The sequence below is a fragment of the Rhinopithecus roxellana genome, chromosome 6, assembly GCF_007565055.1.
Source record: "Rhinopithecus roxellana isolate Shanxi Qingling chromosome 6, ASM756505v1, whole genome shotgun sequence".
In the NCBI taxonomy this organism is placed as follows: Eukaryota; Metazoa; Chordata; class Mammalia; order Primates; family Cercopithecidae; genus Rhinopithecus; species Rhinopithecus roxellana.
The window spans coordinates 60,287,051-60,311,522 of NC_044554.1; the positions used below are offsets into that span (position 1 = coordinate 60,287,051).

At 38.2% G+C, this 24,472-nt stretch overlaps 1 protein-coding gene across 3 annotated transcripts in view; it reads left to right on the top strand.

Annotated features, from left to right (window-relative positions):
- CHCHD3 (coiled-coil-helix-coiled-coil-helix domain containing 3) overlaps positions 1-24,472 on the top strand; it is a 302,441-nt gene that overhangs the window by 85,690 nt on the left and 192,279 nt on the right. For all 3 annotated transcript variants that reach the window (XR_004058031.1, XM_030932908.1, XM_010357737.2), the window contains one exon: positions 23,640-23,757. Coding sequence is in view for 2 of the 3 variants with exons in the window: in XM_030932908.1 (XP_030788768.1) it covers positions 23,640-23,757 (118 nt within the window). In the remaining variant the exon portion in view is untranslated. The remainder of the gene's footprint in view (positions 1-23,639; positions 23,758-24,472) is intronic.

Sequence of the window (24,472 nt, forward strand, 5' to 3'; positions counted from 1 at the left end):
AGTCAGTGTTGCTGTAATATATTTAAGCATAAGACGATTGCATGAAAGTGACAACATCACAAAAGTGAAAAAACCTAAAGCCTGGTACCCCATCTCACTCCCCAGTGGTAACCATCATTAACAATTTTTTGTGTTCTTGTAGTCATTTTTTAGGTATTCTCTTCTTCCCTTAAGTACGTTGTAAATTATAGAATAATCATAAAACTACTGTAATTTAATGGAGATTTCTGGATTGGGCTGGGTAAAAATGTTTTAAATGAACATCTATATGCCCTTTTGTCTCAGTTACTCGTACTTGAGAAAAGCCTAATTACTGAATCTTTGTACCTTTACAGAGATACCACTGTTACTTGGTAGGATTGGGACTGGTGCTCAGGATGAATTATTTTTCATTGAAATTGTAGCATCAATTCTTTCAAATGATTTAACAGAAGAAATTGACTCTCAATGACTCTGGTGACAATTAAGGTCTCATATTGAATGAAGAGTATTACCTGTCATTGGCAAATGTATCACGTTTTCTGCAGTGTAAATTTTTAAGCAGTTTTGTTTCTCTTTGTCACTTTTTGAAATAATTGTTGATAAAATTGCTGATCTGATAAAAGTGGGATAGGTGAATTTAGTAGCATTACATAATGTCATGATATAAAAAGGAATGATACTATATTTGATGGTAGAATCCATCTGATTTTTAAAACATAATGCTCTGTACAATGTTCTAAGCACATAATAAATGCTAAATAAATACTTTAATCAATGCTTAAAACATGTAATGTCAAATTGAATAATAGAGCATTGAGTGTCACTGACAATTTCCTTTTCTAAATTAAGATAATTTGTGAACTATCGAAATATGACAGTAATGAAAGTTTAGACATTAGAAAATATTTAACCCACATATTTGTGCTTATTTTCCTCCTTTATAGAAACAGAATAAGGCAATATACAAATGGCCATTTCCTTTTCTTTTTATTATAATAACCATAATGAAAATTTCAGCAAAGAAAATATAACTAAAGCAGTACCTTCTTGAAACATTGTAGGTGCTCAATATACAGACTTTTCTTTGTTCATATTGGTTTATGCATAACCAAGGTGCTTAACAGTATCGTTAATTGGATTCCACAATAATCATTTGATATAGAGTGTACTATTAACCATCTTCATGTGAGAAAACCAGTGGTTTGAAGATGTTATAATGATAAATTCAGTATGTGGCAAAGTAGAGTCTAAAACCCAGATATTCTAATTCTAGGTTATATTTTAGTGATTGTTGAAATGGCCATTGCAAACTGGAAATGCAGATAAATCTTGGAAATTGGGCCTTATTCTTTGAATAGTGTTGTTTGTCTTGAGACAGGGTCTCTCTCTAGCCCAGGCTAGAGTGCAGTGGAGATCATGGTTCACTGCAGCCTCAACCTCCTGGGCTCAAGTATGAACAGTGTTTTATTTTTAAAACGCTAACATTCCTAACATTCCAGTTAGGAACACTTTAAAGTCCTTTCTTCAGAGCACTGTGATTTTGGGTATTATTTAATTGATTTGTCAATAAATCCTATTCTCCTTGCTGTTTTAATGCTAATTTTTAAGACAGGATTGTTTGCAAATGAGGCAAATCCAATAATGTGTGCAGATTACCCATTGATTTGATTAAATTGACTCATTGAACAACTTTGCTGTGTGATATTTTAGATTAGGTACTTCCCTTAGTAGAAGATGTGGAGACAAGTCATTGTTTGATCTGAACTTGCTACTTTATTACAGTTTCACGCATTTTTAAAAAGAGGAGGAATCAAAATGATATGTTGATAAAACTGGCAGAATTGATTCTTAAATGCATTTGAAGCTAGACTACCCAATGTTATTTTTTACTCTAACCTTATTATTATTTTTTCCACCTTTGGCATAACATGTGAGCTTCTAGTAATTTAAAATTTCTGATGAATGACATTTGATAAATGGTGTGATCCTGTGAATAATGATAAGCACTTGAAATTCAGTTGGTGAAGCATCAATTTCACACCTGAGACCCCAGCTCCAAGTTTAGGTTAAAGGTTTGCCTGGCGTCCGCAGTCTTTTTCTCCGGTCCCTTGATAAAGTGCAGTCATTCCAAACCACATTTTTCTTCTGCATCAAATTCAGGCAGGACTCTGAATCATTAAATATTAAACCTTATATTCAGGAACATTATTCATTCATTAATATTGCATTGCAGCCTAAACTGCATTGTTCAAAACATTTTAGGATGTTATGCAACTCTGTCAAAGTACATTAACAAACTTAAGTCATGTTGAACTAAGCAAAAAATGACAGACTGCATCACATACGTGTTATAGTTGAATTTTTGTATAGGAAGCATTTTGTGTTGGGATATTTGGAAATCACCGTAAAGATAAAATGGATTGCAGAGGAAGCCAGATATAATGAATATTCACCTTCTGTGTAACATCTGCTATACGTCTTAATGAAATTTATAGTTATCCCTGAAATGTTTCTTCCTTGACAGTATTTATTGATTTTTAAAATTATTTTAATTGGGAGTTGAATATGAGTTGATACCATTCTAGCTGCAGATAAAATGACAGCATCGGATGCAGGGACCATTTTTCAGATCTCCATGATAGCCATCATCTCCACACAATTGAACTTAGACCTCCTGTGAGCCGTAGAGTAACTGGGAAACTTTTGATATTCGCAGAGTATAAGAGAGTGATCGAGTTCAAGCATTGGTTTCGGTCTCTGACAAAATTTGTTCTGGAATGCTGTGAACACATTTGGTCTCTTGCTGTTTTTTTTCTTTTTTTTCTTTTTTAAAAAACACTGTTAGTTACAGTGAGAAGCCATAAAATTCTTCCCATGCAGGAAAATGGTAGAAGCATTTTTTTGTGTGTCTAAAATTGTTCTTTCTTAAAAAAAAGAAAAAAGAAAAGAAAATATTTTTCTGGTGTGGTAACAAAAAATTGAAATAGAAAATTCAAATAGAAAGTGTAAAAATTCACAACTGATGAGGTGATAGCATACTTTTTTTTGTACAGTGACAGTAATATAGCTTATGAGCTTTATCTGAAGTAGGTGAAATACTGATTATATTTTACTTGAGCGATCATTGACACTTAATGGATTAGAACTTAATGAGGGAGAGGTAGTTTGATTTTAAAACATCCTTGATTACATAGATTTTTGGAATGGAGGACAGATTAATCTTCCTGTGATATGTAGATCAAAAACTGTATAGGCAGCTGGTGGGCTCATCTTGAACACCTACAGCCGTTCTTTCAAAAATGATAGAAATGGATATTGTGAAGTAAATAATGAAGGTGGCATAGTGAATTCCTGCTGGCAGAGAGTTAAATTATTCATTTTGTTAGTTTAGCTAACATGGTTCATGCTGCGTGGGATTTGAGCACTATGTCAATGACTAATATTGCATAATTAAAAAGCCTCAGTTCCTCGGGCTTAGAATGTAGCTGAAATTTAGAAATGGTTGTTAACATCGTGGAAATGCAGTTTTATTTGTATAAGTAGATGCTGTTTACCTAGCCATTTTGAAGTTTTGACTTTATGAAACATTTGTGTAGCACGTAGGCATATGTGGAAGATGTTTTTAACGATAGTTAATCTTGCAGTTCCTTCCCCTTGCTTTGCGTCCCACCCCACAGTGTTTTTCTTCTTGAAAGGCTGCTCTGTAGTAAATGGTCCATTTCGAAAGCCTGGTGAGCACACTCCCTCAGCATCGCACTGCGCTTCTTCCCTTTGCTTCTCTCTTCCATATTAGGTTGCTGATTAGCGACAGGGCTTGGAAGGATTGCTACCTCTGTACTATTCAATCTGGGGGACTGCATAGGCACTGATACCTTTACAAAGCAACGCCGACATTAGTTTATTACCTTCTCAATTTTAGCAACTCTAAAGGGAAAGAGACCTAACATAAACCTCTTTTCATTTTTGTACGGTATAATCTGATACATAGTATTTCATAGTCAGTCAATTGGACTATTTTGTTTTATGTTTCTTCACAGAATGTAATTTTACATGCATATTTGTACCTTTGGGATAACTTTTTAGTAGTATTTTTGAAGCTCAGGACTCTGAGAATGGGGAAAAACAGAGTGGAAACACGTTCTGAGTCACCTGGTAGCCACTTGTTGCCTTGTGATGTCAGTACCTGTAATGTGCTTTTGCAGTTGCCTTAGGGCCAGTTGGATGGCAGGACATGTAACAGTGCCCTGCACAAAAGGACCACAGAAGGGTGGGCTTCATTAGGGGAAAGAAGAAAGACGAGACATGTACATCAATGTTTGAATCAGAACATGGAGCATTTTACTTTGAGGGTCTTGAGCTAAGCGTTTTGGTTCACATAATCAGGATGTAGCATAGTAACTAGCTATTTGGTTTTTTCACCATAATTCTAGAATACACATTCCACCTTACGTTTTCCTATGTGATTTGGGTAATCTATTGAACTTCTCTCAGCTGTGGTTTCTTTAGCTCTGAATGGGGAATAACAACTACTAGGTGGGATTTTTGTGAGGAGTAAATGAAATAACATACATAAAACACCTGTTAAAATACCTGGCACAAGGAGGTACTTCACAAATGGTAGCTATTATAATATCATGGGTAGTGGAATATTATGCATAGTTTTTAGTTAAAATGGTATAATTTGTATGTTAAAATTGTTAATACTAAAAATAACCAAATGAATGGGTGAAAAAATGAAGGCGCACATAGGCCTGATGCCTTTTCTTAGAATGAGTTGGAATTACGTGTTATTGTAGACACCTTAAGAGCAAAGCCTAGGTTTTACGCTCTGTCTCCTTCCGGCCGATTCCACAGCTTCACACTATGGCCTGCACATTAGATTCACAAAAAGTGCTTTTAAATGCACTTCAATTTCAAGTTACTTCATTTGTTTGGTCTTGGATGTGGATTCTGAATGGTAATTTTTCTTGAAGTATGTCTGTGATTTCACTTTTGAGTCAAAGATGGAAAATACCAAGTGAGGATACAGCATAGTGCCTATAACTAACAATATTGTATTATAGGCTTAAATTTTAGGAGGGTGGCCTATATATTAAGTGGTCTTAAGGGGGCAGAAGGAAACTCTGGGAGGTGATGGACTTGTTAATGGCCTTGATGGTAGTGAATGGCTTCATGGGTGTTTACTTATTCCTAGACTCATCAAGATGTGTACGTTAAGTATGTGCAGCTTTCTGTATGTCAATCATACCTCAATAAAATGGTTTTAAAAAAGAAAATACTAAGTAAGGAAATGAACAGGAGTTATCTTAAAATGACAGTAAAGAAAATCCTACCAAATTTCACTTTTTTTTTCTCTTTCTATACATGTTTCTACCATTTTGAGGTGAAAATTAAAATCTAGTATACTGCTTAGTGTGGCTTTCAAATCAATGTATTTGTGTTTGAATTTTTGTAGCATGATTTCATAGGGAATACTAGAAATAAAATATCTGTCAAGAAATGAATTTTTTGCAGATAAGTAGTGTCAGAGAGGCATGAAATTGATTGCTGTGATCTAAGGAGAATGCACTGTGGAGCAGGCGTAGTGGGTGCTGATGTTGTCTGTTGGTCTCTCTGTGTATGCCAAGGTGACTTTCAACAGAGAGATGAGCTTGGTCTAAGGGATAAGGCCCCTTCAACTCTTGATATTTCTTTTGAGGTTGTAAGGAGTTGAGGTAAAAAATATAGGGCCATCTTTATTCAGAAGGAAGACTGTTGGAAATTGTTTTCTAAGGCCTATGTTTAACTAGCTAATAATAACAATTGTGGTTGTGTTCAATGATACAAAATTTGATTCTTAAGAGGTGATTTATCCTTTTGCTGGAGTGGGTTTTAAACAGTTTTTGAGAATAAAATTGGTTTTGCAGCATATATTCCTTTGGAGAGGGGTTGTTGTGTTTTCTCATACAACTTCATTAGACTCCTAGCTTTCAAAAACGGATGTCAGTCTTCCCTCAGATTGGCTGACCTTTACAGTAATTGGCGGTGTCCCTTTTCGCTAACATTATAGAATAGGTGCTGGCCATGAAGTTTAATCTTGAACTTACTTCTGTGTAATGTTTACTGAAAGCTGTGCTCTGAAATATAGGCCATCAATCTGTTTCTTGATTGTCTAAGACCTACCTTTTCATTATGTTTGATGATTATTAGTGAGCTGCAAAATTGGAACATGTTGTTCTGTCTCTCTATATCAAATTTCTCTTATTTGATGGTTTTGGTGTTCAGTTTTCATCCTATGTATATAGAAAGACCTCGTATAGTACTTGCAGTGAGTGGGGGAGGGGGCTATGTGAAACCTCAAGGTTTCTTTTTAGAAAAATGTAGCCTATAGTGAAAAGATGGTACGAGGAAATTATTTCCATAAGAACTAATGTACAGTGCCCCAGGTTGCCCTGTCTTGCACTTTTTACTTATTAACTCTGCCCTAAAATTCTTTAACCCTTTAATGTTAAAACATTAAGATGAAATAGACATTTTAAAAATGGAGAGGATTCTAGGGGGTTGGAGGCTCGAAGCATCTCTGCACCTTCTGCTATCAATTTCAGTCTCGCCACTAGCTCTGTTTCTCAGAAGCACATCTGACGATGGATGTGAGCCATTGGGCTAGTTCTGGCAAGTGCAGGGATCAACAGAGTTGGCCTGTTGGTCCCAGTCTCTGTGACTGTTCCTGAGAGAATCTTTTGGTTTTCATGTCCCCGTCAAGTGGTTTGGGTGGGTGAGGGATGGGGAGAGACTTTCTCCAGGTTTTCTTAACAGGGGGCTACAAACTCATCAGCTGGTGGCATACCATTGGGCCTCAGCAGCAGAGGCTGCCTCATCCCCCACCACTTAGTGGATCCTTCCACCTAAGGCGGCCCAACAGTGGGACCTGAACTCTGGTGCGTAGGCAGATGAAAAAGAAGGGGTCATCTATGGGACACAGTAGGCAGAGAGAAAGAGACAAATGAGATCTTAGAAGAAGTGTATCTTGGAAGAACTCTTGGAATAGTTCAGTGGCGCTTTGATGTTTGTGGCTTTGACAACGATTGCTGCTTGATTTTAATACACCCTCAATTTTAAGTTGCATTTTGATTTCATAGATAGTGAACAGCGGAGGAAAGTAACTTCATGCATGTTATATTTGATGAATGAGACCAAAATTCTAGAAGGAGATAAAGGGAAGAGTTTGAGAGGAGGTGATAATTATATGATATAAAACATTTCACTGAGCTGAAGAAAAACTGGAGTCTGCAAATTGAAAGGACTCTTTATTCTAGGAGGCACTGAGGAGAAAACATGCATACCTAGTCATAGACTGCTAAAATTTCAGAACTCTAAGGGTAAAGAGAAAGCGTTACGAGCTTCCAGAGAGAAAGAACACTAATTTATAAAGGAAATGGGATCAGCCTGGGTTTAGGCTTTTCTTCTGCCAGAGTGGAAGCTAGAAGATGGAATGACACCTAAAAGGACTGCAAGCCCAGAATTCTCTATTGAGCTCTCACTCAGCTGTTAGGGTGAAAAAGAGGACCATGGATATACAAGGATTTAGAAAATTTATTAATTTTAACTCTAGCAGGCAGAGTCCATTAAGGAGATCAAACACACCAGTTATTTTTTAGAGAGAATTTAATGTAAGAATTGTTAATGAGGCATTTAAGAGCCGAAAAGGCAAAAACAAACAAAAAAAGTAACTCTAAAGCAGTACTGTTTAACAGAAACATTACGTGAGCCATCATTGTAGTTAATTTTCTAATAGTTCTGTCACAAGTAAAAAAGGTAGAAATAATTCTGTTTTTTCTCAGTATATCTAAAATCACAACATATAATGAGTATAAAATTTATTTTCATACCAAGTGTTCAAAATCCAGTGTGTATTTTATGATTAAGCAAGTCTTGGATTGGACTAGCCACTTTTCTGGGCTCAGTATCCGCATGTGGCTAATGGGGACTGTATTGGACATTGCAGCTCCAAGGTATCTCAGATGTAACACTGGGGGACCAACTGGGAAGAGGTAGTTGTTAAAACATTAAAGCTTGGAGGAGAGGTTCTGTGGGATGTAGCTCAGACCTCCGAGGAAGGGGCATTTCCTAGCTGGTAGATTGCTGTCTCTGAACTCTGAGGAGAGAGACCTGTGGTTCTGGGACTGAGATTTTCAAGAGTGTGCCAGTAGGTAGGGTCAGTGTCTCCAGAATGGGGTGCACTGAGGCTGATTTTGCAAGCAGACTCAGCTCAAATAAAGTGCAGACTCGACTCAACTGCTGCTGCTGCAGCAACAAGCGCTGCTGCTGCTGGGAAGCATTGAGGCCCGAGTGACGCCATAGGAAGCAAACGGGAAACAGCTCCTTGTTCTTCCACCAGCCTTGCAGTTTCCCTCTGGCTTCCCTTGTTGGGTCTTAGTAGGGCCCCAGTTATGTAGCAGAAATGTGTTTAGAGACCTCGCCCTCCCCACCAGCCTCAACATCGTGAAGCAGAGAGCAGAAGAGGGCTGAGAAGCTGAGAGTCATAGCCAAATGTTGAACACAGTAGTCCATCTTAGGATAATACTTAACAAATAATTCTAACCAAATTAATTACAACAGAGATGTCCATGTAGGGGAAGATGAAGAGGAGGGGAAGCACCCCTGAACCCCTGAGGATCAGTCTTTGCCTTGTGTACGTGAAAGATAGACTGGGATTGTCTCATAAAGTGCTAATAAAGATTCTTGAAATTGAAGAAAAATCCTTGAGGAAAAAAAAAAACCAAGAGCTTTATGAGTTTCAAAGTACTGAACTCTTAGCTCAGAATTGGGTTGGGGGAAAGTCAAAGTATTCAAATGATTTCATCTTACTGGGTTTGCAGGAGTAGTGTTTGAGGAAATACTTATAACTGTGTTTTTAAACAACAGTAGAGAAAAGAGTGTGAAATTTTTTTTGTGAGAGTTAGGGGGAGGGTATGGTAACTTGATACAACCAGCAAAATGAGGAAAAGGAAAAAAGTAAAATTAGTATTAAACATGATATAAAATGGAAGAAATAAATATATCAGTTATACTGTTAATAATTGTGACTGGGCACAATTACCCATTTAAAGATCAAGGCCGCCACATGCACAATAAGAGCTATGTATTTATGTGAAATGCAGTTAAAACAAAGTAAACACTAAACAGAATAAAGAAGCAAATTATGTAATAACAAGCACAGTTTATAAAGACAGCAGCCATTAACCTTTATGCATCAATCAAATTAGCAGCTCAATGTATAAATCAAAAATGATTAGAATTTCAAAGTTTAGTTGATTTACAAAAATAATAAGGATCTTTGCATAATTATTTTTTCCTTGAAAATGTTTACTCTGGCTTCGTGGAGAAGCATGCTAAGCTTTAACATTTAGCACATCTAGTATAAAAAGAGACAGAGTGAGTTAGGTTGTGTGCATGTGTCTGTGTATGTGTGTATGTGTGTGTCTGCGTAGGGGAGCAGAAAGGCCATTCACATCCACCTCTCTTAGCTCCACATCTGAGAAGCTAAATGCAGGTATAAGGTGAGAGGTTGCAGTATGGTTCAAGCTGGAAGGTCTTTTGAAATCAGAAAGAAGAGGAGAATTATTGATTGTTTTCCTCCATAGGGCTTACAATGGTAATGTCATCTCTTTGTCTGGCCTAAGGTTTCCCTAGCCTTATCAATGAACATAATTTCAAAATTCGAGTCCTGGCGAAAATGTGTCCCTTATGAAAAAGAAATGTAAGTGCAAAACAATATAAAAGACTTGATGTATATTTTGTCTACGTAAGTGTACTGAGATTCTCACATTATTTCATAGCTTACGGTCCTCTTTATGAGACTCCATGTGTGTCTTTCAGGTCATGGAACCAGGATTATTGTCCTAGTTTCTGTCTTCAGGAGGAAGCCATTTCACATTGTCATCTGTCCAGGGCTCAAGCTGCCCATCTTGGATGGGGCCGCTGCTTGCAGGAGGAGTTGATAGTTTGCCTAGCAGGGCTCATGAAAGGGATTTGCCCGGAAATGTCTGCGTTTGACCTCAGGTTCCTTTTTCTTCCAACTGACTTCACCATTGTCTATCTCCAGCATCTTAGTAAATACACAGCAGCAGTGCCCATTCCAGTGAAGGATGCTACAGGGGAGGATCCTTGAGGAGGGGTATAAATACTTTCTAAACAATAGTAACAGGTCATGCATGACCCTCACATAACTTCTGTGAAACAGGTTATTTATTTATTTATTTTTTGAGATGGAGTTTTGCTTTTGTCGCCCAGGCTGGAGTGCAATGGTGTGATCTCGGCTCACTGCAACCTCCACCTCCCGGGTTCAAGGGATTCTTCTGCCTCAGCCTCTCCAGTAGCTGGGACTACAGGCACCTGCCACCACACCAGGATAATTTTTTTATTTTTAGTATAGTGGGAGTTCACCACGTTGGCCATTAAGCCCTGCTGATAAGACACGGTTTAATGGTGGTGTCTTTACCTCCCCATCCCCACCATTATTCACCTGTATGTTGAATATTATGACGTTTGATGTGAACTTTGAGGTAAAAAGCTGATGATCTCAGTTTAAGATGCCTCTAAATATTCAGTTCAAGTTAGACAAAGAAGTGGCTATAGGTCATTTCAGTAGAGGAAGACTGGGATGCTTTGTGGTGTTGTGTAATTTCCTCCTAGGTAGTTTTGGTTATGAATTTCTGAGAGAGAATGGGCGCAGGAGCCATGGATATAGTAACATTAACTTATGAGCTAAAATCAGAATACTTTTCAAATATAAATGTATTTTTCAGTGCAGTAGGAGGAAATATTTAAGAAGGTTGAAGAGCATCTAGGACAGGTGGTACTTGTTCCCAAATGAGAACTGAAATAGGGACTTTAGGTATAAAGTAATGTACAATGTGTAAATGGGAGGCAATCATCTGGAAGGGGGAGATGAAGGCTATTTAGGATTATGGCTGTAGGTAATCCATAATTATAGTCCTAGGCTTTCAGTTATGGGTTGAGTTTTTTTTTTTCTCTTGCATCATTTTGAAGCTATGCAGACATATTTTCAGATAGTGACAAAATTTTATTGTGAATTAAAATAAAATAACCTTTTCTATGTTCCTGTGGAAAGGAAGGAAACCTTGACTTAAATTCTGAGTGCCATTTTCAATGGTATTTACACAGAAATGTAGATGACCAAAATAAATGTCCTCTTGGTTTTATTCAGAACCAGGACTTAATGATGGTTAAATACAGTCCTCCCTTGATATGCAGGGAGGATTGGTTCCAGGACCCCTAAGGACTCTAAAACCCTCAAATGCTCAAGGACCTTATATAAAATAGTATAGTACTTGCATATAATTGGTGCACTTCCTCCCATATACTTTACATCATCTCTAGATGTACTTACAATACAATGTAAGCACTATGTAAATAGTTGTTAGACTGTATATTAAAAAATTGTATTATTATTTTTTATTTTCTTTCTTTTTTTTTTTAGAGATAGGGTCTCATTCTGTTGCTCAGACTGGAGTGCAGTGGTGTGATCATAGCTCAGTGCAGCCTCCAGCTCCTGCAGTCAAGCGATTCTCCTGCTGTAGCCTCCCTAGTAGCTGGGACTTACATGCAGGTGCCACCACACCTCACTGATTAAATCAAAATTTTCTTAGAGATGGGGGCTCACTGTGTTGCTCAGGCTGGTTCTGAACTCCTGGCTTCAAGTGATCCTCCCACCTCATCCTCCTGAGTAACTGGGATTACAGGCGTGAGCCGCCGAGCCTTGCTTTTATTATTTATTTTTCCCTAAATATTTTTGATTCCCAATTGGTTAAATCTGTGGATGAGGGACCCATTTTATTTAATGTATTGCTAAATTACCATTATGTAAAATATATATTGCTAAATAATCATTAAATAAAGAGTACCTATGTTCCATGATATTTATAAAAATATGCCCACACTCTGTATTCATTCTTTCAAAATATATTTTGAATGCTTACCAAGTGCCAGGTATTATTTTGTGTGGGGATTACAGTGGTACGTAAGACAAAGTTCTACCCCCATGCCACTTGTTTTAATGGATTTTAATGGTATCTATATATATATTTTGTGTGTGTGTGTGTGTGTGCGTGGGTGTGGGTGTGTGTGTGTTTTCTGTAAGAATGCAGGCTCTGAAGTTGGCTGAGTTTCATTCTGGCTATACCTCTCACTGGTTTTATTTTGGATCAATTTGACTTTGATAAGTTTCTTATGACCCTTGAATGATGTGAGCGTTAGGAACACTGATCCCTTGTGCAGTTGAAAATCTGTATATAACTTTTGGCTCCCTAAAAACTGAAATGCTAATAGTCATCTATTGATCGGAAGCCTTACCAATAGCAGAGTAGATTAACACACATTTTGTATGTTATATGTATTACAAACTGTATTCTTTTTTTTTTTTTTTTTTTTTTTGAGACGGAGTCTCGCTCTGTCTCCCGGACTGGAGTGCAGTGGCCGGATCTCAGCTCACTGCAAGCTCCGCCTCCCAGGTTCACGCCATTCTCCTGCCTCAGCCTCCCGAGTAGCTGGGACTACAGGCACCCGCCACTTCGCCCGGCTAGATTTTTGTATTTTTTAGTAGAGACGGGGTTTCACTGTGTTAGCCAGGATGGTCTCGATCTCCTGACCTCGTGATCCACCCGTCTCGGCCTCCCAAAGTGCTGGGATTACAGGCTTACGCCACCGCGCCCGGCCTACAAACTGTATTCTTATGATAAAGTAAGCTAGAGAATAGAAAATGTTAGTAAGAAAATCATAAGCAAAAAAAAATTTATTATTTTTAAGCAAGAAAAAATACATTTATTATTTATTAAGTATAAGTAGATAATCATAAAGGTCTTCATCCTTCTTGTCTTCAGGTTGGATAGGCGGAGGGAGAGGAAGGTTGGCTAGTCTTGCTATCTCTGGTGGTAGAGGCAGAAAAGATGAAAGGACAGGCAGGCATATTGTGGAAATGCCTTATAATTTCTGTCTGACTTTTTTTTTGCTTTTTCTGGTTTCTCTAAAAATGTTTCTACGTGGTACCAATTCTCCTCCCACTGTTTGCTTTAGTTTCAGTGACTATATTTTAGAAGAGTTCCTGTCATAAAAGAAGTCATTTGTAGTCTTGGATAATCTGAACCCTTCTGCCACATTGTCTCATGTCAGTTGTGTTCTGGCTCTGCTGCTTGTACATCTTCTCATCGTCTGGCGCTGTTTCGAAAATACTCATCTCCATCATGTCGTCCATCTTCTGTTAATTGCTCTGGTGTAGTGTCTGTTAGTTCTGGAATTTCTCCAAGGTCCATCTTGAAATCCTTCATCCCCCACCTTCTTTTGGTTATATTCACAATCTCTTTCATGATTTCCCTGGCTGGCTCTGTTGTAAATCATGTGCAATATCTGGACACAGTTTCCTCCAGTAGGAATTTGTTGTTTTGGGCTTGATGACTTTCATGGCTTTTTCTGGAACAACAGTGGCATCTTCAGTGATGTAATCCTTTCAGACTTCATGATGTTTTCTCTGTCTGGGTTCTCTTACATAGTGTTGACAGTCCTTTTCATAGATTATCATGTCTGATGAAGAAAGGTCCTTATGACCCCCTAATGTACAGGCTGATATAAAAACATTCTGTTTGCAGGTAAGTCACCACTTTGACGTGTTCAGTATTGAACGCATGGGGTTCTGGGTGGCTAGAGGCTTCATCCAATATCAAAAGAACCTTAAAGGGTAGTCCTTTACTGGCAAAGTATTTTCTGATTTCAGAAAAAATCATCGATGACAATCATCAATGTAACCTATCCAGAAAATAGGTTTTTATTGTGAGGACCTTCTTGCACAACCAAAAGATTGGCAGCTGGTGTTTGTCTTTTCCTTTCAAGGCTCAGGGTTAGCAGCTCTATAGATAAGGACAATCGTGCCATAAACTCAACTGCGTTTGCACAAAACTAATAGAGATAGCCTATCCCTTCCTGTCTTAAATCTTGGTACTTGCTTCTCTTCTTTACTCATATATGTCTTTCATGCCATTTATTTTCTAGAATAAGGCACTTTTGTCTACATTAAAAATCTGTTCAGGCAGTTATCCTTTCTTAATGATTTTTTTTTTTTTTTTTTTTTTTTGAGACGGAGTTTCGCTCTGTCGCCCAGGCTGGAGTGCAGTGGCCGGATCTCAGCTCACTGCAAGCTCCGCCTCCCGGGTTCCCGCCATTCTCCTGCCTCAGCCTCCCGAGTAGCTGGGACTACAGGCGCCCGCCACCTCGCCCGGCTAGTTTTCTGTATTTTTTAGTAGAGACGGGGTTTCACCGTGTTAGCCAGGATGGTCTCGATCTCCTGACCCCGTGATCCGCCCGTCTCGGCCTCCCAAAGTGCTGGGATTACAGGCTTGAGCCACCGCGCCCGGCCTTCTTAATGATTTTTAATGGCATCTGGGAACTGGTTTGCTGTTTCTTGGTCAGCTGCTTCTCCTATTATCTCTTATTATCTTGAGATTTTTAAGTAAAACCTCTTTCTCAAATTATCAAACCATCCTTTGCTGGTATTAAATTCGCCTTTAAGCTGTCACATAATGGAGACTTGACTTTTCCTCAAATCTCATTAGAGTCTATAGAGTAAGCCTTTCTTAGCAATCCAGCACTCACATAAAAGTTGCATTTTCAATACAAGATTAAAAGATATTTCTCAAAATATGCATGGGTTTTGCGCCTGCTGGCATAGCCACATTGAAGGCTTCGTGAATTTTCTTTTCTTTTTCTACCACAGTCCTTATGCTGGATTCACTTATCTCAAAATGGCAGGAAACTGCAGCTGCAGACCTCAATCTATGGTACTTATCAAGCAATTCAACTTTTTTTTTTTCCTGTAATGTCTTGACTTTTCTCTGCTTCTTGGGAGCACTTCTAGCATCACTGGTGACACTTTGTATGGATCCCATGATGTGATGTAAAGTTATGGTATTGCAATAAACACAATGAAAAAGACATGAGAACCTCAAGAGATCACTTTTTACTGCAGCCTGCAATTTACTGGAGAGACTAACTGCTCACTCGGAGATGATTAGCATCACATAGTGTGTTAAGCAGATACTCTAACTCCTGAGCTCACCACAATAGCAACAGGAGGTCCCTACTGAATTACAGCAATACAGTATGTACTATAGTTAATTTTATGCAGTTATGACTTAATACTGCATCTTTACCTCTGTTTACATTTCCCTTCACTGCAGATGGTGCCATGTACAGTCTGTTTGTGTGCATACGTTTTGATAAATTTTAACTTCTTGTTTGAGATAGTCTCGCTCTGTCACCCAGGCTGGAGTGCAATGGCGTGATCTCAGCTCACTGCAACCTCTGCCTCTGGGGTTCAAGCAGTTCTCCTTGCCTCAGCCCCCCGAGTAGCTGGGATTACAGGCGTGGCCACCATGCCTGGCTAATTTTTTGTATTTTTAGTAGAGACGGGGTTTCGCCATGTTGGCCAGGCCGGTCTTGAACTCCAACCTCAGGTGATACACCTGCCTCGGCCTCCCAAATTGCTGCGATTACGGATATGAGCCACCGTGCCTGGCCAATTTTAACTTTTAAATAATAGATTTGTGTATATTTTATGATAGTGAATGATAAAACTGACCAGAATTAACATATTTTATGCATTCATGACATACTTTAAAATTTTATTTATATTTATAGATATGTGGTTCATCTGTGAGTTTTATCAAATTGCTACAAATCTTCAAAAAAATTTCAATATACTTATTGAAAAAAATGCACATATGTGGTTCTACACAGTCTAAACCTGTGTTATTGAAGGTTCAGCTGTACTTATAAGTTCTGTAAGCCTCAATTTTGCATAATTTCTCTGTGCCTCAGCTTTTCATCTGAAATATAATTCATTTAATAGGGTTGTTGTGAGGATTAAATGAGTGACACCTGTCAAATGCTTACATTTGTACCTGGCACAAGTAAGCATAATAAATGCTAACTCTTTTTCTGTCACACATGCAGATATTATATATGAATTTAGGCTGGGTGTGGTGGCTTTTACCTGTAATCCTAGCACTCTGGGAGGCTGAGGTGGGCGGATCACCTGAGGTCAGGAGTTCAAGACCAGCCTGGCCAATATGGTGAAACCTTGTCTCTACTAAAAATACAAAAATTAGCCAGGCATGGTGGCATATGCCTGTAATCCCAGCTACTCGGGAGACTGAGGCAGGAGAATCGTTTGAATCCCGGAGGTGGTGGTTGCTGTGAGCCATGATCACACCACTGCACTGTAGCCTGGGCAACAGAGTGAGCCTCCGTCTCAAAAAAAAAAGAAAATTTAAGATGGCCATATTCATGTTTATGTATTTATTTTAGATTTTCAATCCACATATATTTTCTTCCAGGATTTGAAACAATTTGAGCTGAGAAGTGTTAAGCTTCTCTATTCCCTTATTTATGTCAAGCCTTACTAATCAAAAGCTGTATATTTGTTTTGTCATGATTTTTAGTAGTCTAATAATTACTTCATTGAATTACCCAGCTCAGCTCTTCTGTTTAAAAATAGATGGTAAACAGTATCTTGAATGCTAGTTCACCAGGTTCTGACTAAAATATGATGCATGAAAATAAAATTCATCGTTAGCATTAAAATGACCTTTGAGGTTGTAGTCACTCATTTTTCTCTTTCAGTGTTTGAAACAGTCTTTCTGCGTCAGGTGCATTGCAGTATCTCCTAGATATTGCCTGTGTATAATGGTCACGGTTCAACTTTAGATAAGTCATTTAGTCAAATCACTTTATCTCTAGCAATCTCTGTTTCCCATTTATTCTTTCCCATTATATGAAGTTCTTATCAACTTTCTCTCCATAGTATAATGGCCTTATATATTAAATTATAAAGTAATTTTCTAAGCTAGAATTGTATAGAATTACTTATGTGTCAGCCTATATGAAGATAAATCTAAGTATTTGTGGATGGCCAAATGAGCAGTATCCAAATTCAGAAAAACATTTAGGGCCATTGAAGGCCAAACCAGTTTGGGAAAGGGGTGGTAATAATTTAGACTCTGGCAAACTCTGACTTAGTGTAGTATAAACAAATTTTGAAAGAGCCTATTTTAAAATAACCGTGAATAATGTGAGATTTAAAACTGTCCTTACATGACCACAAAGGTGAGTAATATAGTGGAAACTAATTCCTATAGGAAAGTTTACTCTTTAGGAGGTTGAAGAAGCATGGCTTTGGAAGTCAGATCAGCATCTTTCACGCCTCTGTTGTACTTCTCAGTTTTCCTCATGTTAAAAATGGAGATAATAGCTGGTGTGGTGGCTTGTGCTTGTAATCTCAGCACTTTGGGAGGCTGAGGTGGGTGAATCACTTGAGTCCAGTTCAAGGCCAGCCTGGACGACATGCTAAAACCTCGTCTCTATAAAAAAAGCCCAAAAATCAGCTAGGCTTGGTGGCATGCACCTGTGGTCCCAGCTACTTGGGAGGCTGAGGCAGGAGGATTGCTTGAGCCTGGGAGGCAGAGGTTGCAGTGAGCTGAGATCATGCCACTGTGCTCCAGTCTGGGCACCAGAGCATGGCCGTGTTTAAAAAACAAAAAACAAAAAAAGCTAGAGCAAGTAATGCCTCCCTTATGGAGGTGAATAAAGTTCAATATGTTAATGCCCTGCTAAAGTTATCTTTAAAATTCTCTTTCTACTTTTGTAAAAACTTGAGTTTCTTTGGAGTAAAGTCACACTGGCTAGTGTTTACCCTGGGACTGAAATATAGAGAACTAGATTTTATACCAGCTGTCCATGAAAGTTGAATATTTTATAAGTAGTTTATTTTTTTCCCATTTAAAAGGACATGTAATAATATTCATGATAGGAGATTTGGCTGGCTTTTAGGAATTCATTTTGCTGGTGTACGTTAAGTCCCTCGCCTGATTGACAATATACTGAGGAAAAGAGCTAAGTTGCTGGGGCTTGAGGTCTAAGGGCAGCACTGACTGGTGTTTGTTTCATTAAGCTTAGGCAAGCTATCCAATTACTTAATGCAAACAAGAAAAGTTTACACTAAACTCCTACTTCTTTGCTTGAAACTCTAGAGAATTTAAATGAGGAGAGATATGTATTTAAAAGAAAGAAATTTACATGAAACTTAAATCAGGGGCTTAATGTAGAATATATTAGAGTAGGAGATCTAAAATATTAAGTGGGAAATGCCAATAAATAAAAAAGGAATGTATTCTCTAAGATACTTGGCCTGTTTAGTTTTGTTTTGAGATAATTCTTAAATCTTTGGAAACCCAAGTTAATAATGAGAGACTTATTTTATCTCCTGCCTTTACATATAAAGTCCTGCCTTCCCTTGGTCAATGAGAGCCTCGGTCTTCTCTCCTTGGTGAAGTGTTTCCAAAACAACATGGCTTCTGATTTTGTAGCTCCACTATCTGGGCGGTAGTATTTGGAGAGGCCAAGATGGCAGGACTGTCTCATTTGGTTCAAAAAGAGAAACATTGGTTGACAACTCATCCACCTTTCGCAGATGGCCGTTGAATAGTATAGCTCCATGCGATATAAAACCAAGGGGCCAGAGAGGAAGCTTTGACAAGAATTGGGGGCTTCTGAAAACATAAGCATTTTTTCTTTGCAGAATTGACAGCAACCGGTGATGTAGGAAACTTAAAAGAAAATAATTGCCATGCAGTATTTTGGAGGGGAGGACTGGGGAAATGGAGAATGGTACAATTTTGAAGTTTCAAATCTATTGCTTTTAATTGGGAAATGGTACAACTTAGAAGCTTCTTATCTTTGGGCACTGGACAAAACTGAACCTCAGTCAGTATACCATTGAAACTCTGTCCTCCAAAAGAATCTGAAGGCAAGTAAAATTCTTTGCAGAGGTGATTTCAAGCCTCAGAAACCCTTCTAAGGCTGTCACAGGAATCTCGCTGAAGGAAATCCTTTCTTGGTGCTTCTGGACCCAACTGGTGTTTCCTCTGCCTAAGACACTATCTTCTTCCCCATGTTGCTCAGTTAATGTCCTGTAGAGCCCAAGTTAAATACCAGTCCCACCCATGCAGTGTCATAGATACCTACCTAACTTTTTAAAAATAATGCACCTGTTGTTTGTAATCATGGCTCATGAAAGTGGGGACTGTGTCTCTTGCTTACTACTTTATTCTTAGTAACCAGAGTAGTCCCTCTCACCTAGTAATTATATACTGAATAAATTTATGAATTCCAGTATGTAGTTTTTGTTGAGTACTGTAGTGAGAAATCTCAGGATTACAGTACTATATCTGCCCATCGAGTAGAAATTATAACAGTATCAACCTGAGAGAGAATATAATGCCCCTCTGTTTCATTTATCCCCTGCCACCACCTTTTTCAAGATTTTTTATGGAATGAGGAATAATATGTTTAAGGTATAGAGTTTTTAGAATGTTTACATGCAAGGGACCATAAGATTATATAGTAGTTCAATCTTCAAATTTTAAACGTGAGGAAACTGAGGCTTATTAGATTGTACAGCTAAGTTGTTAATAGGAAATGAGAATTTGTTCAAAGTCCTACTGCCAAACTCCCTGATGACAAAAAATTTGGTTTCTTAAATAGTCACTGTATAGACCTTTAAAAAAGTTTTTAAAAATTTATAGACATTCCTTTAAAAACATTTGAGAATTTGTGCAGTTCTATTTATAAGGATGAATGAAAGGATAAGAATTTATTAAGAAAGGAAAATAATATTCTTTTTGGTCAGTTTGCACCACTGCCAATCCTTTTTCAATCCAGGTGTCAGATATAGTTAGGTGTTGATGTTGGAGGGGCTCTGGACTGTTGTGGCACCTCCTGTTGTAGGCTATTTAATGTAGCCTGGGATTATATCACAGATGTGCCACATCTAACATGGTGGCTAGGCCCTTAGAGGATACGGTTTGCCTCTCTAGGTATTTCTTATATACCATAGCGTTCATTATATCACAGATGTGCCACATCTAACATGGTGGCTAGGCCCTTGGAGTATACAGTTTGTCTCTCTAGTTGTTTCTTATATACCATCGCCTTCTGTTCTTTTGCAGTTTGTTTTCCTTGTTTTGTTTGTGGTTGGAAATATGCCATTTATTTGTTTATTCATTCATTCATACATGCATACGTCAACAAGTTTTTCTTGCGTATTTAGTATGTGGCAGGCACTTTTATAAGTACCGGGGATATAGCAGTGAACAAAAATAGGGCAAATCCTTGTCCTTATGGAGCTATGGACAAGAGGGAAAGGAAGCAGCTTGTGAAAGGGTCAGGCTGCTGGAGTTAGTAGAGTCAATTTGTGATATTAGAAGTCCTTAGATATCATAAAAATAAAGCAAAACTTATTGGTGAAAAACTGGAAAAGATGATGGAGACGACATTGTAGTTAGTGAATTTGGAGATTGTCGTCTTCATTTCGGAAAATCACTGCTTTCTCTGTATTCCTACCTGCGTAGTGAGTACTGTTATTATTACTGCTACTTACCTAACATTTACTGAATGTGTACTGTGTTATGGTCATTGTGCTAAGTGCCTTGTTTATATAGAACCCTGTAAGTTAGGTATTACACTATTTCATTTTACCCATGAGAATAGCAGGACTCACTGGAGGTTAAATAAAGTACTTATTCAGATAGGAAGTGTAGAGTCTTGATTTGGACCCAGAGTTTGCATATCTGTATCAGTCATGGCAAACTAAATATGTTTATTTTTATTATCACGTTGAAGACTTTTGTGCTCATGTTTTGCTTCTTTTTCATTAACTTGTCAAAATCCTTATGATCCTGTATTTCTTAAAGTTGAACCATGTAGAACTCCATATATAATTAAAATCTAAGCCATACATAAGTAAACTAAAATGGAAAAAAAAGTAGTAATTGTTTAAATAAATAGTACTTTAAAATTAGATACACCAAATGTGGTAGATACGATAATCCAGTTGTACAGAATTCATTTTATGTTCATGAATGTATAGTAGCATTTTAATAAAGATTTTATGTTTGTAAAGTGCCTAGCACAGTGCTTAGTAGTTGATCCATAAATGATAGTAATTTTATTATTTTATTTTAGTTTCCACCTCACATGTAAAAATAGGTAACGCTTTTTTACTTATGGGTAAGATGCCCATAAAAATGCTTTAAATACAGTGTTGTATATGATAACCTCAGCAGTTATTTGCACAATATTCTCCTGTGGACCACTTCATTTTCGATGTTCCAGGATTTATTTGAGTACAAGTGTATTTTGGTAATTAAGGACTGTGGTCTTACACTTTAGCGTGCATCAGAATTCTGGAGGGCTTATGAAAAGACAGTTTGCTAAGCACTATCCCCAGAGTTTCTGACTCAGCAAGTGTGGGGTGGTATCCGAGAAGGGGCATTTCTGACAGACTCCCAGTTGATGCTACTGCAGCTGGTTTGTGGACTGTACTTTTAGAACTGCTGTTCTAGGGAAATGGTGTGACTTCTAATTATTGCTGTTCTCTTACAATTACACATATCTAGTGATGTTAATGTATTGATATCATTGATATTGCTGAATTTATTGTATGGTCCTTGTGAAATAATTTAGAGAAATTTGGTTTGTATAAGTGTCATTGTGCTTACTGCTTAGGAAGTTTCCCAAAGGTTACTTTTGCATTAGAGAATTTTGAAGTACAGATTTTAATTTGTTTCTATTCCTCTTTTATTATTCAAGACACAAAGCTACAGAGCTTTGATTTTTAGGGGGAAAGAATTATAACTTTGTAATATATCTTGCAAGGTTTTTTTTTTTTTTTTCTGTTGTAGTTGATTTCTGAGAATTCCAGAGTATCAGGATGATGTAGCAATTTAAAAATAGTAACAAAAAATTTTATCTCTAGTTTTTTTCAAAAATCTTTTTAAAACTAAAATTTGACAGGCTAGTCTTGAGTAGAATTTGATGCTCATGATTCACACGTGTAAAGTAGATTTCACTCAGAATTTCACTTACACCAACATAACAATTTTACTTTTCCTTTTTAAAGCATAGCTATACCTTCAGGGATATGATGGTATAGTAGGGTTATTCTCTGAAAGAAGAAAAGGCAATCAGAAAATCTTTGTCCATGAGATTAGACTGAAATCTTTAGTGATTCAGTGATGACTGAATGCCTCTATGTTCCAGGCACTATGGCAAAAGTCAGTGCCAAAGTAATTTATCTTTATCATGTACAATGAGGGGTTTTAGTGGGTTGTAACTTAATATGATCTAATTGTGTGATGAGGCTACTGACAAATCTAATGCAATCCTGTGCTTCATTAATAGAACTAGTATTGTGTACAGATCCAGGGAAGTAAGATTCTTCTGTCTTATTTTGCTAGAGTATGTCTGGAGGGTTAGGTTTAGTTTGGAGCTAACAGATAGATTGGAGTCATTCCAGAAGTGAGGAGCCCTGCAGTTGAAAGCTGTGGTCATATTTGCATATAAGGATTGTTGGAAAATAGGGATAATATACTGGGAGGAAAGGTGTCCTCATTAGTTCCCTAATGTCTGGCTTCTCTGCTGTGATGTGACATTCACAAGGACAGTGACCCGTCCATCTGGTTTATCGCTGTGTCCTCAATGCCTAGCACAGTGCCTGGTGTGCATTCAGTAAATAGACGAGTTAAGTTTGGAGAAAGAGATGATGGTTACTTTCAAATATTTGTCATGTAGATGGTTTTTTTTTTTGAGACGGAGTCTCATTCTGTTGCCCAGGCTAGAATGTAGTGGCATGATTTCAGCTCACTGCATCCTCTACCTCCCAGGCTCAAGCAGTTCTCCTGCCTCAGCCTCCCAGGTAGCTGGGATTACAGGCATGCACCACCACGCCCAGCGAATTTTTTTTTTTTTTTTTTTTTTTGAGACGGAGTCTCGCTTTGTCGCCCAGGCTGGAGTGCAGTGGCCGGATCTCAGCTCACTGCAAGCTCCGCCTCCCAGGTTTACGCCATTCTCCTGCCTCAGCCTCCCGAGTAGCTGGACTACAGGCGCCGCCACCTCGCCCGGCTAGTTTTTTTTTTTTTTGTATTTTTTAGTAGAGACGGGGTTTCACCGTGTTAGCCAGGATGGTCTCGATCTCCTGACCTCGTGATCCGCCTGTCTCGGCCTCCCAAAGTGCTGGGATTACAGGCTTGAGCCACCGCGCCCGGCCGCCCAGCGAAGTTTTGTATTTTTAGTAGAGACAGGGTTTCACCATGTTGGCCGTGCTGGTCTCGAACTCCTGACCTCAAGTGGTCCACTCGCCTTGGCCTCCCAAAGTGTTGGGATTACGGGCGTGAGCTACCACCATGCCTGGCCTAGATGGTTTGTTAATTACTTAAATTTTCAGAGGACAAATGAAAGTACCAGGGATGGAATTTTTTTGGTGGACAGATTTTAATTTTACATAAGAAGAACTTTGTAAAACTTCGTTATATTTGGCAGCCAAATTAATAAGCTTCTTCATGTATTTGAATTTGGTTATTTTAAATGCTTGGGTGGAGGCTGCATGGGGATTTACTTCTATACCTGCTTTTTTGATAGATTATGGGCCAAGATGATTTCAGCTGTTGACCCTTTTGGCTATGTGCTTCTATTTTTTAATTATTTCATTTGATAGAAAATAATGTCAACTAATAAAATATTTTTTCTAACTTAGACAATTCTTGTCATTTTAGACTAAAGCAAGCCAAGGAGCTGGACCGAGAGAGGGCTGCTGCCAATGAGCAGTTAACCAGAGCCATCCTTCGGGAGAGGATATCAAGCGAGGAGGAACGCGCTAAGGCAAAGCACCTGGTGAGTATTAAAAATGTAGGAGAAATTTTCTTGCCTACAAGGAAATCTCTGATGTTTGGGAAGAGCTAAGTACTCTGTGCCAGCTTTTAGTGTTGATAATATTATTCATGTTCTCTTTGCTCAGATTTTGATTTTTGCCTTTTACAAGTAGCTTACAGTGTAGGTTTAACCATCAAGGACTTTAAAGGCAGGTAACTCTGGAAGTATTGAAGTAAAAACCAACATGCAGACATATGTACATGTTTCATGCCTGAAGGATTGTTGTGTGCTTTTTTTTCGTTTTCTGTCTTTTCTTTTCTTTTTTTTTATTCTTTTATTTTTTATTTTTGAGATGGAGTCTTGCTCTGTCGCCTAGGCTAGAGTGCAGTGGTGTGATCTTGACTCACTGCAGCATCTGCCTTCGGGGTTCAAGCGATTCTCCAGCCTCAGTCTCCCGAGTAGCTGAGATTTACAGGTGCCTGCCATCGTGCCTGGCTAATTTTTGTATTTTTACTAAAGACGAGGTTTCACCATCTTGACTAGGCTGGTCTTGAACTCCTGACTGCGTGATCCACCCGCCTTGGCCTCCAGTGCTGGAATTACAGGCGTGAGCCACTGTGCCCGGCCTGCCTGCTTTTTTTCTCCTTTGCCTTTGGTTTTATTGTCTTGGAAACCTCAGGGGTCAGCAATCTAGGCTTCTTTCTCTCGCTGCTGGTAACTACCAGGTGTTAGTCTG